Below are 15,000 nucleotides of genomic sequence, written 5' to 3' on the forward strand. Positions count from 1 at the left end.
GATGCTGGTGTGTTTATGTCCCCGTAACTTAGTGCTTCGGCAAAAGAGACCGATAGAATAAGTACTAGGCTTACAAAGAATAAGTCCCGGGGTCGATTTGCTTGACTAAAGGTGGTGCTCCAGCATGGCCGCAGTCAAATGACTGAAACAAGTAAAAGAGTATATATATAGCATTAACTTTACCTCCATGTGGGGTTTGATAAAAGGAAGTGCCTGTGAAATATTGGGGTAGATTTAATATTCCTATAAAGCATCCTAGATGCAAATAGAATTATAATAGAAGATTAATGCTAACCTTACTTTTCAACTCAGTGGAATTGCTTAAATAAAGTACCAGTGAAATATAGGAGACAGACATGAAATGAGATGGATGTGTAATGGTAGCATGGAGGAGCCAAGGGCAAAACAGGATATGAGAAATCAAACATAATGTGGAACGAAGGAGACTGTGCTGGCATAGATTTGATAATAGAGATCCTCCCTGGGCCAGTTTCTCGGTTTCGATGGAGCATATATTTTCCCCTTGAATGGGACACCAGGCTGTCACAAGATTACTAATTTTTGCTAACTGAAAACTAGAGCAACACAAAATGGAGTGCTTTTGTTCAAGAACACAATGTATTGTCTGGCCCAGGAATTGAAACCACAATCTTACAATCATGAGTCCAACACCCTAACCACTGAGCCATGGACCTTCACATCCAGGCATTGAAGAGAGTCTGTTTCTGGAGTGAAATGAAGTGTCTTGCTCAAGAACACAATGTATTGCCTGATCCAGGAATTGAAACCACAATCTTACAATCATGAGTCCAACACCCTAACCACTGAGTCATGGACCTTCACATCCAGGCATTGAAGAGAGTCTGTTTCTGGAGTGAAATGAAGTGTTTTGCTCAAGAACACAATGTATTGCCTGGTCCAGGACTTGAAACCACAATCTTATAATCATGAGTCCAACACCCTAACCACTTAGCTACACACTTCAACTTGTGATGTGTATGGAGGATGACAACTCCATGAATGCAAGATCAAGTGCTTCTGATGAAAATTGACTGTGGAAGACATGGTTTTCCATTAGAAAAAAAAGATGTCTGGCAAGGGGAGATAATATTTTGCTTCGAAACGAGGAACATCCAACTAGAAAAATCTGCCTCAATGAATTCCGTCTGACCCTTGCCATCATGGAATAGGGGATGTTAAATGATAATGATGAAGAAGAGGACAGTAGGAGTAAAGGCATTATTAATTAAAATTTTTTATAACGAATTTCAGTAAACAGAGGAAATCCTTCTGCTTATCATCATCATCGTCATCATTATTGTTCTTATATCTGTTTTTCTATATGGACGGTACATGGCTCAGTGGTTAGAGTATCAGGGTCACAATCATGAGATAGTGATTTCTATTCCTGGACTGGGCTGTGTGTTGTGTTCTTGAGCGAGACACTTTATTTCATGTTTTTCCAGTTCACTCAGCTGTAGAAATGAGTTGTGACATCACTGGTGCCAAGCTGTATCGGCCCCTTTGCCTTTCCCTTGGATAACATCGGTGGTGTGGAAAGGGGAGTCTGGTATGCATGGGCGACTGCTGGTCTTCCATAAACAACCCTACCTGGACTTGTGCCTCAGAGGGAACTTTCTAGGTGCAATCCCATTGTCATTCATGACAGAAGGGTATCTTAATCCTTTTCAATATGGATATGGTTTAGATCAGTTATTCACAATCAGGGCCCACGTGGCTCTTGGGGGTCCATTCATAAGATCTTGTTAAAATTTACGTGCAATGCTAAATTGGTGATGCTTCTACAATATACAAAATATTTTATAATAAAAATACAAAAGTATTTTTGTAAAGATTGAATAGCTGTGGTGGTCCACCTGAATAAAATAGCAATCAAAGGGGTCCATTGGAAAAAATGGTTGAGTACCACTGGTGTATATGAAGTCCAGAAAAGCAGTTTTTTTTTTCTGTGGCTGGACACTTTTCCTGTCACTAACCCTTACCTATTTTCAAGTAAGCTTATTTTGTTTTGCTGCTTGTCATTTAACTTGTAGCATGCTTAGGCACATCATGACACCATACGAGTTTTCTCCCCTGTAACTGCAAGCGCACTGTCTCACATTGAGAGGGAAGAAAACTCATACGGTGACATGATGCATCTACAGCATGCTAAAGGTTAATATGAAAAATTGACAAAACACAGTCAAGTGCGAGAATTGTTTTATTGTAGAACATAAACAATGTCACTTTTTATAACAGTTTGATTGAGCTCTGTGCAAATTTGTCAAACAAATCTAACTTATCAGGTTTCGTAATTCCTATCAAATTCATTGAGTGCCACTTTCTTTCATTTGTCCTCTCACCCATACTAAACACACACACACACACCCACAGGACAGTCTTTCTCACAGTAAAATATGATAGAAGACTAAGATTAACTTTGTCTTTCATCCTTCTGTAGTTGATGAAAGAAAGTACTTGTAAAATACTGGGGTAGATGTAATGTTCTTATAAAACACTCGAGATGTAAAAGAGATTATAACAGAAGACTAACTTTACTTTTCTTCCTTCTGAGGTTGATAAAATAAAGTAGTAGCGAAATACTGGGGTAGATTTAATATTCTTATAAAACAACCTAGATATGAATAGAATTATATTAGAGGACTAAGATTAAATTTACCTTTCACCCTTCAGAGGATGTGAAGAGAATTCTTATAGAAGACTATGATTAACTTTACCTCTGATCCTTCTAGAACTAATACAATAGAGTACCAGTGAAGTACTGGTGTAGATTAAATATTCTTATTAATATCCTAGATGTAAATGGAATTATATTTGAGCTTTTATCCTTGTGGGATTGATAAAATAAAGTTGCAGTGAAATACTGGGGTAGATTTAATATCCTTCAAAAACACCCTTGGTGTGGATGGAATCATTACAGAAGACTAATACTAACTTTACCTTTCGTCTTTTTGTGAAGTTGATAAAATATAGTAGCAGTGAAATACTGAAGTAGATTTAATAGTCCTATAAAACATCCTTGATGTCAATGGAATTTAAATAGATGACAAAGATGAAATTTATCTTGGATTGATAACATAAAGTAGCTGTGAAATACAGCAGCAGATATATTTCGATAAAACACCCTAGATGTAAATGGAATTATATTTGAAGACTAAGACCAACTTGTGGGATTGATAAAATAAAGTTGCAGTGAAATACTGGGGTAGATTTAATATTCTTTACAAACATCCTGGATGTGCAAGGAAGACTAACACTAATTTTACCTTTCATAATTGTGGAATTGATAAAATAAAGTATCAATGAAATACTAGGATAGGTTTAATATTAGTATGAAACATCTTAGATGTGAATGGAATTATATTACAAGGCAAACTTTAGCTTCCATCTTGTGGAATTGATAAAATAAAGTATCAATGAAATACTAGGATAGGTTTAATATTAGTATGAAACATCTTAGATGTGAATGGAATTATATTACAAGGCAAACTTTAACTTCCATCTTGTGGGGTCGATAAAATAAAGTATCAATGAAATACTAGGATAGGTTTAATATTAGTATGAAACATCTTAGATGTGAATGGAATTATATTACAAGGCAAACTTTAGCTTCCATCTTGTGGGGTCGATAAAATAAAGTAGCAGTGAAATACTAACATAGATATATTTCTGTAAAACAACCTAGATGTGAATGGAATTATAATAGAAGATTAAAACTAACTTTACCTTTCATTCTTCAGTGGTTGATTAAATAATGTAGCAGTGAAATACTGGTTAGATTTAATATTGCTATAAACCATCTTAGTTGTGAATGGAATTATAATATTAAGACTAAATCTAACTTTACATTGTTTTGGGGTTGATAAAATAAAGTATCAGTGAAATACTGGGGTAGATTAAGTATACCAATAAAGCATTCTTGAAGACTAACTTCACATTTCATCCTTCTGGGGATGTGAATGGAATTTTAATGGAAGAAATTGAAAAATAATACTTCAAACAGTTTCTGAGAAATTCATCTTTAGGTTTTTGAATGGTTTGTCCTTATTGATGACTTTACCCAGAATCACACCTGGTTGTATTTCTTCAGCAATGATTTGCTGATTGCTTTCTTCGTAAATATTTCTGTTCTCTATTTTCCGTTCCAAAGATAGTTGCGTTGTCATATATTCCTTAGTGTTCTCATACTGTACCCTGTGCGTTTCTTTCTTCTTCCGTTGGTAGATGAAAAAGGAAATGATAAGGTAAACGACCCCGCTGCACGTCAGCAGGATGCAAGCAATCATTATCGGGATGCGGATTTTGCCTGTGAACACTTCCTTGTATGCCAGCAAACTCAGCACGAGAAAAACGTCGCAGCATAAAACGCCAATCAATGCAAAGCATGCCCACTTCTCTCCCTTGAAGTTGCTCTTCATACGCAGAGTCCATTCATCAAGATGCCAGTTGTTTATGATTATATCCGATGGATTCATTTGCTTGCTTCCATTGCTTTGATTCTGAAGCATTCGAAACATGGTTGATTGGCAGATTGGTGACTCAGCAAAAAACAACAAATGCAAAAGCGACAATTGGTTCTTGTAGGATTAATGAATATATGTTAATTATTTTGGCTAAGTAGTAGTCAATTGGTTTGTAGGCTGGCACAATAGCATTCTATTTTCAAAACAGCAATTAGTTTGTCATCTGAATATTAACTTATTGAAGAGCAATTGGTTGTTTCTCTAAATAGCAACTTATCAATTGTCTGAAAAGTATTTGGTTGGTTTTTCTAAACAGAAATTTGCCAAATGCCTGAATAGCAATTCAGGTTGGGTCACTGACAAGCTGTTTTTGGGTGAACTGATGCAAAATTGTATTTTTTTGTTGATAACAACTTACCAGTTGTCTGAAGAGCAACTTGTCTATTGTCCGGATAACAACTGATTATTTCTCAAACAAGCAATTATCAAGTGAATTGACACAAAATTGTTTTTTGCTGATGTCTAAACTGGCCTAAATTATACATCTTACTGACTTGTTTTGTTGGCTGCTTGGCAAAAAAAAACCCCAAAAGTCCAAAAATGCCTAATTAGTAACTGATCGTGTATATTAATAGCATTTGTTTGTCAGATGAATTGGCAAAGAAATAATCATTTGGCACAACAGCATTCAGTTTTCTTAATAGCAATTGGCTGGTTATCTGAAAAGCAAGTTGTCAATTGTCTGAATAGCAATTGGTTGATTCTCTGACAAGCAGTTGTTGGGTGAACTGATACAAAATTGGCTTTGTTGTGGTCAAAAATCATCTGAATTTCTTGGTTGGCAAAAACTGGAATCTATTAATTATCTGACAAATAATTAGTTGGATGAATTAAAAATTTGTTAGTTATTCAATGAACAAATGATTGTCACAACATCAATGGGTTAGCTATATGGGCAACTGCTTGGTTGCCAAAACAATAATTGATTTTTTTCTCTCTCAAATGAGCAATCGGATGGTTATCTAAACAATTGCTTGATTGTCAAAACATTAATTTGTTTGTTATTATATGAACAATTGGATTTTAAAGCAGTAACTGGTTATTTGTCAATTAACAATTGTTGTTAAAACAATTGATTAGTTACTGAATGAATAGTTGGTTACTTGCCTAAATAGCAACTCCTGGGAATATTGGCACAATTACAACTATATTTATAAATGAGTTGAATTTTTGCTTAATTAGTTGTTTGGCAAAATGACAGTTGGTAAGTTAATTGGTTGGCACAATAGTAATTTTCGTGGTCTGAGTGGAAATTTACTTGGTAGTACAATTGGTTTGTTCTCTGACAAGCAATTGTTGGGCGAGTTAGCAAAATAACAATTTCGTTGTTGCCTGAGTAATAATTGGTTGCTAAAAGTACAACTGATTGGTTGTCTAACAAGTAAGTATTGGGTGAAACGAAAGGCACAGTACCTATTTTGTAGTTGTCTGAATAGCAAATCCACTTAAGATAAAATCACAGTTGGTCACTTCTCGAACATGAAATTGTTGCTCAAATAACAATTTGCAGATAAAACAGCAATTGTTTGATTGTCTGATAAGAAATTGTTGACTGAGTTGGCACAATAACAGTTTATTTGCAAAGCAATTTGTTGGCTGCTTGACTGGCAAAACTAGAATTGGTCAAGTTATTTTATAAGCAAGCCTTTACTTGTCTGATCATCACTTATGGATCAATTATTTCAGAAGCAATTTATTAATTAGCTATCTGATATAATGAATCCGTTAATGTAAATTTTTGTAATTATAAGTAAAACAGCATTTAGTTAATTGGTTAGGAATACAGCAATTGGTTGATTGTCTTAATAGCACTCTGTTAATTGGTTGGTTGTTTAACAAGCAGTTCTTTAAGCCATCTCACCTACAATTAAAGGAAGAATGCATCAGTTTCAGAAATGAAGGGACGATTATTAAAGAAATGATTAATGAATAGCTTAATTAGAGTAAATTAATGTAACCCATGGTTGGAGAGCTCATTAATAAGCAATGCTTCCAGAACCGAGTTTTACCGAAGTGGGTGGGTTTTCTCAAGAACCTCATATTGGCAGACATTTTGGTCCATAATTGTCTTCTCTGTGAAGCTCAGCGGCTTGAATTTGGCCCTCACTACTTCATCCCATGTCTCCCTCTTATACGGGTGGCAGAGATAGCACACAGCATAGGGGAATATGTTGGTGAATACTAGCAAGTGTTCAAAGAAGAGAAAGGCTTGTCAATGCCCTACCAATATGCTCAAACAGAACATAGAGGCTTGGTTCATAGCATAGAGGTAGAGGCATTATCAATGCATAGAAATGGCAGCGAGCTGGTGGAAACATTAGCGCACCGGGCGAAATGCTTAGTGGTATTTCTTCTGCCGCTACATTGTGAGTTCAAAATTCCGGCGAGGTTGACTTTGTTTTTTGTCCTTTCGGGGGGGGGGGGGGTCGATTAAATGAGTACCAGTTACGCACTGGGGTCGATATAATCGACTTAATCCGTTTGTCTGTTCTTGTTTGTCCCCTCTGTGTGTAGCCCCTTATGGGCAGTAAAGAAATAAGAAATGACAGAGCACTTAGATCACAGAGGCTACACACATAGCAATAGACAGACCAAGCCTCGACAGAAAACATGAATGGAACAAAAACATCCACCGCCACACCACACATTACGACTAAAGACAGAAGAGAGAAAAAAAAACGGAGACAAACAGTGTAATACACACGCAATAGACAAATATGCACAGGCGCAGGAGTGGCTGTGTGGTAAGTAGCTTGCTAACGAACCACATGGTTCCGGGTTCAGTCCCACTGCGTGACACCTTGGGCAAGTGTCTTCTACTATAGTCTTGGGCTGACCAAAGCCTTGTGAGTGGATTTGGTTGACGGAAACTGAAAGAAGCCCGTCGTATATATATATGTGTGTTTGTCCCCCCAACATCGCTTGACAACCGATGCTGGTGTGTTTACGTCCTTGTAACTTAGCGGTTCGGCAAAAGAGACTGATAGAATAAGTACTAGGCTTCCAAGGAATAAGTCCTGGGGTCGATTTGCTCGACTAAAGGCGGTGCTCCAGCATGGCCACAGTCAAATGACTGAAACAGTAAAAAGAGAGTATGCCTATAAAAGAGAGAGAGAGGTAGATAAAACAACTGTATAAAGGGCAGGGATACAAACAACATTGGAAGCGAACCCATATACACACACAGAAACACATAGAGTAATTTTTCAGACAGCCGCAATGATAACAACGTGAGTGACCAACAGCAACAGTGGTAACAATAATGGCAACAACCATGTGGGTGAACACAAAAACAAAGAGAGATACAGGAAAGGTACCAAAAGTTGGGGGAAGGGACAGGGATGAGGGAAAGATCAAACCCAATATATAAATCTCTATCTATCTATCTCTATACATATTCGTTTATATATATATATATATATATATAAGGGCATTACTACAGAATAATGCCACACACTAGACTTCCCAAAATAAACACATTTTAGTACCGAATGCGAGGAAAATCAACTTTCGAAAGAGACCAACATTATTTGGGAAGTCTAGTATGTGGCATTATTCTGTAGTAATGCCTTTTATATATATATATATATATATATATATATATATAAACGAATAATTATATTCTTGGGAATAGAAATTTCCCTTATGAATTTTTTTACACACTAGCTTCCTGATAAAATTCTTGTAAAAGATTTTATCCTATTTTGATTTTATTATCTCTATACATATATATATATATATATATATATATATATGCGCGTGTGTGTATTATCAGTAAATCATTAATCCGAAAGAGAAGCACACTCTAGGTTATAGAGTATTTACAGAATATTAGTTAAGGCCAGTTCATAGGGTCACCCAGGGTTTGACACACATCTCATCAGATCCTAATAGCTAGCCACGAGGCTCTCATGAGACGGGTAAAGCTAAGCAGTTTATAAATGCAAAATTCTGGGTAATCCTATGAACTAGTATATATATATATATATATATATATATATACTAGTTCATAGGATTACCCAGAAATACACACATACATACACAAGTGTATATGTATATATATTTGTGTGTGTATGTATATGAATGAATATATATATATACACACATACATACATCCATATATACATACACACATGCATGCATACATACATACATATATGAGTAACAAAGATGTACAGCTGTACTTTGGAAATTCTATATAAAGTACAAGTCTGAATCCCCAAGAATGGATATCTTCCCTTAGGTGGGTTGCGTTCTCTGCATACATAGCAGAAATATCAGGTACAAACACCCCTGCATGGAGTCTTGATATTCAATATTCAATTAATATTGTTTGGGTGTGCGGATTATACTGACCTAGCAAGGTGCCTCAATTTAAGAACCTAATTCAACTGAATCTTAATTAGGAGTGGCTGTGTGGTAAGTAGCTTGCTTACCAACCACATGGTTCCGGGTTCAGTCCCATTGCGTGGCACCTTGGGCAAGTGTCTTCTACTATAGCCTCGGGCCGACCAAAGCCTTGTGAGTGGATTTGGTAGACGGAAACTGAAAGAAGCCCGTCGTATATATGTATATATATATATGTATGTGTGTGTTTGTCACCCCAACATCGCTTGACAACCGATGCTGGTGTGTTTACGTCCCCGTAACTTAGTGGTTCGGCAAAAGAGACCGATAGAATAAGTACTAGGCTTACAAAGAATAAGTCCTGGGGTCGATTTGCTCGATTAAAGGCGGTGCTCCAGCATGGCTGTAGTCAAATGACTGAAACAAGTAAAAGAGATATATACCGCAAATCCTCGAGTATAGTCCGCCCTTGAGTATAATACACAGGGGATTTTTAGGGGGCTGTACCTCTGAAAAACCTAAACCTTGCATATAATACGCACCCCTTCTCTAACTTGAGTCAAGGAGGTCTATATAACGTCCTTGGTTTGTAAACGTATATACGGTAACGTCCTTTATTATTATTGTATATATAACATAATGCAAACGTGTAGCCTTTTTTGTGCACTTTGCAGAAAATAAAGAAATAACAGTAATAACGTCATTGAAAAATAAATATGAAGCAAATTGCCTTTACATATTTATCACTTTGAAAATTTTGCTTAGGAAATATTTTTCATTTTTAAACTCTTATATAGTACGCACTAGGGATTTTGACCTTTAAATTTTGGGGGAAAAGTGCGGATTATACTCGAGGATTTACGGTATATATCTACATACAAAGATTCATATATGCATAAATAAACATTTATAAATATGTGTGTGTATGTGTCAATGTATATGTGTATATATAGCAATATGAATATATGTGTGAGTGATATATTTATACATACACACACATGCACATATGTGTGTGTGCGCGTACGCATATATGTAATTTGAGACCTACTGATAACTGAACAGCACAAGATTATTAGGTATGGAAAAATAAAGAAATCGCCTGGTTGATGAAAAAACACTACTACACATGCATCCACACACTCACACACACACACATGCATACATACACGCACACACAAGCGTTAAGATTCAAAAACATGTATCACGAAATGAAATAAAATTGTTGGTCTTACCTTGAAAGTTTTTCAGTTGGAAGAGAGAAAATAAATTATACATGTGGACAGAAAGTGTAGCATAACATGCTGTCTATGTGTGCGTGTGTGTGTGTGTGTACTCATTATAGAGTGGAGCCATTCTCCAGTGAAATATAACGGCTGTTAATGGTATGCTCTTAGTTTGACCTAAAACCTACTCTGACAACAACAACAACAACAACAACAACAATTATAATATCGATAATGATATCAATAATAATAATAATAATAATAACAATGATGACAGTGGTAGTAGTAATAATTATAATAATGATCCTTTCTACTGTAGGCATAAGGCCTGAAATTTATGGTGTGGGGGGGGGGGACTAGTCGATCACATTGACCCCAGTACACAACTGGTACTTAATTTATTGACCCTGAAAGGATGAAAGGCAAAGTCGACCTTGGCAGAATTTGAACTCAGAACATAAGGATAGATGAATGCTGCTAAGCATTTTGCCTGATGTGCTAATGTTTCTGCCTGCTTGCTGCCTTAGAAATGATAATAATAATAATATTGATATAAAAGATGGGCTACAGCAAATATTCTGCTTAATACCAGAGATTTGCTTGTCAGTTGTTTGACCTTAACCAGTTGAGCATGTCCCTTGGTGGCTGACGATATGTGCATCTCTGATCAGGAGCAGAAGTAGTGGGGGAGCATCATAGCCATGTGTTGAGAGGAATTCGTTGGGGTTTGGATGGTTCACCTTTGGAAACATGGGTGTTTCATTCATCATCTTTAAACAACCTTTATTCAAGGACCTTTTGAGCAGGATAGACTACTCGACCTAAAGGAAATTCTAACTGGGCCCCACCTACAAGGTCATGCACTTTTTAATCTTGATATGAGATCATTATGTCACGCACATATGGTTGTGATGCATGTGCCTGGTGTACCCTTATCAGACGGGTAGTCATGATGGGTATATTGGGCTTCGTATATTTGTACCCCAGTGTCACTTTGATGGCATGCACTGCCCTCTCACTCAGTAGTAGTAATAATAATAATAATAGAGGAATTAGGCATAAAACCCAGTTTAGTACAGCACCAGAAAACTGTTATTGGGGACACCTAGAATACTTAGAAGGGTTCTTGGCATCTAAGGTTATTTGTTGTAGCCTGATGTTAGGAATTTTTCTTTTCCAACAGTCTAATCTGTTGTGTGCATATGAATAATAATAATGATAGTAATTGTTGTAGCAGCAGCAGCAGTAGTAGTAGTAGTAGTAGTAGTAGTAGTAGTAGTAGTAGAAGAAGAAGTAGTAATTTCTACTAAAGGCAGAAGGCCTGAAATTTGGTGGGAGGGGATAAGTCGATTACATCGACCCCAGTTTTTCACTGGTACTTAATTTATCGACCCCGAAAGGATGAAAGGCAAAGTCAACCTCGGCAGAATTTGAACTCAGAATGTAGCAACAGGCGAAATACCACTAAGCATTTCGCCTGGCATGCTAATGCTAACAAAAACAGTAGACATAACATGAATTCTTTATCTCAAAAATATAGAACTGTATTATCCAATTAGTAGACAGTCAACATAAGACATCAATAGTGACAGACAGAAATTATATCTGAAATTAGTTCAGAACTGAGACAAAAAATGTCATGAAATGCAAGGGGGTGAAATGAGAAAAATGTAACCCCCTGGATTAAATAAAGGGTCAGGTTTGGAATTCTGATACAACAACTGGGTTCAGCAGAAGACACCTGAAGACGGCTGGAGTGTACAACAACCGAAATGTAGTGAAAAGCAATAATCAAGATGAGGAGAGCAGTCTGACTAAAATAAACTGTGTACAAAATATAGAGATCTATAAAAATAAGTTATGAGATATAACATAGATTCTGTCTATTGTTTTCTACTCTTGGTACAAGGGCCGAAATTTTTGGGGAGGGAGCCAGTAGCTTGGATCAACCCCAGTACACAACTGGTACTTAATTTATCAACCCCAAAAGGATGAAAGGCAAAGTTGACTTCGGTGGAATTTGAACTCAGAATATAAAGACAGATGAAATACCTATTTCTTTACTGCCCACAAGGGGCTACACACAGAGGGGACAAACAAGGACAGACAAACGGATTAAGTCGATTATATCGACCCCAGTACGTAACTGGTACTTAATTTATCGACCCCGAAAGGATGAAAGGCAAAGTCGACCGCGGCGGAATTCGAACTCAGAACGCAGTGGCAGATGAAATACCGCTAAGCATTTCGCCCGGCGTGCTAACGTTTCTGCCAGCTCGCCACCTTTAGATTCTGTCTATTGGTCATGATGAAAGAAGTTACATGGTGGCGCTGGTGGTGGATGAGGGCTAAAAGTTTGAGGAAAAACAGCTTCCTCTTTGGTCAAGCTCTCATTGACTTATTGACCCCTTTCGTGCTTTCTGGGTCGATAAATACAGTACCGGTGGAAAATAGTGTACCCCCATGGCTCAAATAAAGGGTTAGGCTTGTAATTCTGATGCAACAACCAAGTTTGACTTCAGACACCTGAAGACGGCTGGAGTGTACAACAACCAAAATGTAGTGAAAAGCAATAATCAAGATGGGGGACAGCATTCTGACTAAAATAAACTGTGTACACAATATAAATTTCTCATCTCATAAATATAGAATTGTCTCTCTTGTATCTCAATATTTTTTCATTCCCCTAGTTCACTTTCTCCCCACTCTCTACACTATCTCCCCCCACATCCCAGCACCTCACTCCCACTCACATCTGGTGTCCATTGTACTACAATAAGCCCTCCTCATCTGTTTCTCTCTCCCCGCCACCCCTGCCATAGGGAGGATGTGGCAACAGGTTGGCTGTTTCATGGTTTGTGGTTTGTTTGTTCGCCTATTTAGGAAAATAGGATTTACATTTTAATATTTCTACATTTCAGATGTATGTATACACACACATATATTGATGTTTTTATATATATATATATATATATATATATGTATATCTTATATACATGTTCACATGGACACATATGTATATACATATATGCATACATATGTTAATGTATATATATATATATATGTATGTAAATACATATATATATGTATGTAAATATATATATATATATACATATATATATATGTCTGTGTGTGTGTGTGTGTGCGTACATATTTCATACACACACTCACACACAAGTGTCTTCTACTATAGCCTCAGGCTGACCAAAGCCTTGTGAGTGGATTTGATAGATGGAAACAGAAAGAAGCCTGTTGTATATACATGTGTATATGTGCGTGTGTATGTGAAAGAGAGAGTGAGTGTGTGTGTGACTGTATGTGAGAGTGTGTGTGTGTGTGAGTGTGGATGTCCTTCCTAATGCCAACCACTCCAAGAGTGTAGTGGATGCCTTGTACATGTCCTTTGTTTGAAAGCTTTTACACATCACTGGCATGGGTGCTTTAATGTGTCACTGGCACCAGCCACAACCATGATTTCACTTGGCTTGATGAGTCTTCTCAAGCACAGCAAATTGCCAAAGGTCTCAATCATTTGTCATCACTTCCACGAGATTCAACATTCAAAGATCATGCTTCACCACCTCATCCCATGTCTTCCTGGGTCTGCCTCTTCCACAAGTTCCCTCCACTGTTAGAAATCGGTGCTTCACTCAGCTGTCTTCATCCATACACATCACATAACCATACAAGCACAGTCTTCTCCCCTGCACACAACATCTGATGATGCCTCTTATGCCCAACTTTTCTCTCAAGATGCTTACACTGTTGTACATGCACACTATCATTGCACACCTAGCAAAGCATACTAGCTTCATTTGTCAAACCTTAGCTTTGTACCTTAATTATATATAAAATACTATAATTAGCTGTCAATGCTAATGATGATCCTTTCTAGTTAAGGCCATAGACCTGAAATTTGGGGGAAGGGGCTAGTTATTTACATCAAGCCCAGAGTGAACCAGTACTTATTTTATTGACCCTGAGAGGACATAAAAAAAAATCGACCTCGGAAAGATTTGAACTCAGAATCTAAAACCTGATTGAATGCCACAAAGCATTTGTCCTCAGCATGTTAATGATTCTGCCAGCTCACCACCTTAGCCAATGTGCGATATTCTCATCCGCCAACATCTCTTCTGGAAGCAGGTGAGGAGAGACGGTGGCAGGTATGGAATAACAGACAGGCTAAAACCGACATTGGAGTTCAGTACAGCCCTCTGGCACATCATATCCTGTCAAGCCATCTGGCTCATGCAAGCCATAAAAACAGACATTAAATGGTGATGGTGATGATGATGATGATGATGATGTTTTATAATTGATTCTGAACCTCCTCCCCCACCCTCGTCTTGTCATCATCATTGTCCTCCCCCTCCCCCTCCCTCTCTCCCCCTCTTCTCCTCTTTCTCTTTCCTCTCCTTGTCCTTCCCTTGTTCTCTTCCTCTCACCCTCCCTTTATCCTCCTCATCCTCCTCTTGTCATCATCCTTATTGTTGTCATCTCCCCTCTTCTTCGCCCGCCCCTTCCCCTCTCCCTCCCCGGCCCTCCTCTCTTCCCCCTACTTTCCTTGTCTCATAGCCTCCTCAATCCCATTTCTCCTTCCCCTTCCCCCCATTCTCCCACACCTCCCTTCCACTCAGCCATATGTGTGACCTTGTGTGTATATGTGTGTGTGTGTGTGTGTGTGTGTGTGCGTGCATGTATGTGCATGCGTGTGTGTGCATGTGTGTCTCTCTCTCTCCATAAGCAATCAATAAATGGCATGTCCCATATAGATTTAAAAGCCTGACACCATTTTGTCAAGGGAGAGAGAGGGACCAGCTTGATGCAACAGAACGCATGCATCTGCACCGCTCTGCCTTACACTGCAACATACACACCATGCA

At 37.7% G+C, this 15,000-nt stretch overlaps 1 protein-coding gene across 1 annotated transcript; it reads right to left on the reverse strand.

The window, feature by feature from the left end:
* Positions 1-2,203: 2,203 nt before the first annotated feature.
* On the reverse strand, positions 2,204-10,261 carry LOC149130369 (uncharacterized). The gene is made up of 2 exons (XM_089345716.1): positions 10,124-10,261; positions 2,204-6,405 (listed from the first exon to the last, which is right to left on the reverse strand). Exon 2 carries the CDS (start codon positions 4,536-4,538, stop codon positions 4,017-4,019), a length of 522 nt encoding a protein of 173 aa, XP_089201842.1. The 5' UTR covers positions 4,539-6,405; positions 10,124-10,261; the 3' UTR covers positions 2,204-4,016.
* Between the last annotated feature and the right edge of the window lie 4,739 nt (positions 10,262-15,000).

The sequence above is a fragment of the Octopus bimaculoides genome, chromosome 29, assembly GCF_046866305.1.
Source record: "Octopus bimaculoides isolate indiv1 chromosome 29, ASM4686630v1, whole genome shotgun sequence".
In the NCBI taxonomy this organism is placed as follows: Eukaryota; Metazoa; Mollusca; class Cephalopoda; order Octopoda; family Octopodidae; genus Octopus; species Octopus bimaculoides.

Excerpts from the sequence above, each read along its gene's own strand:
- LOC149130369 (XM_089345716.1), bottom strand. The coding sequence starts at position 4,538 with ATGTTTCGAATGCTTCAGAATCAAAGCAATGGAAGCAAGCAAATGAAT.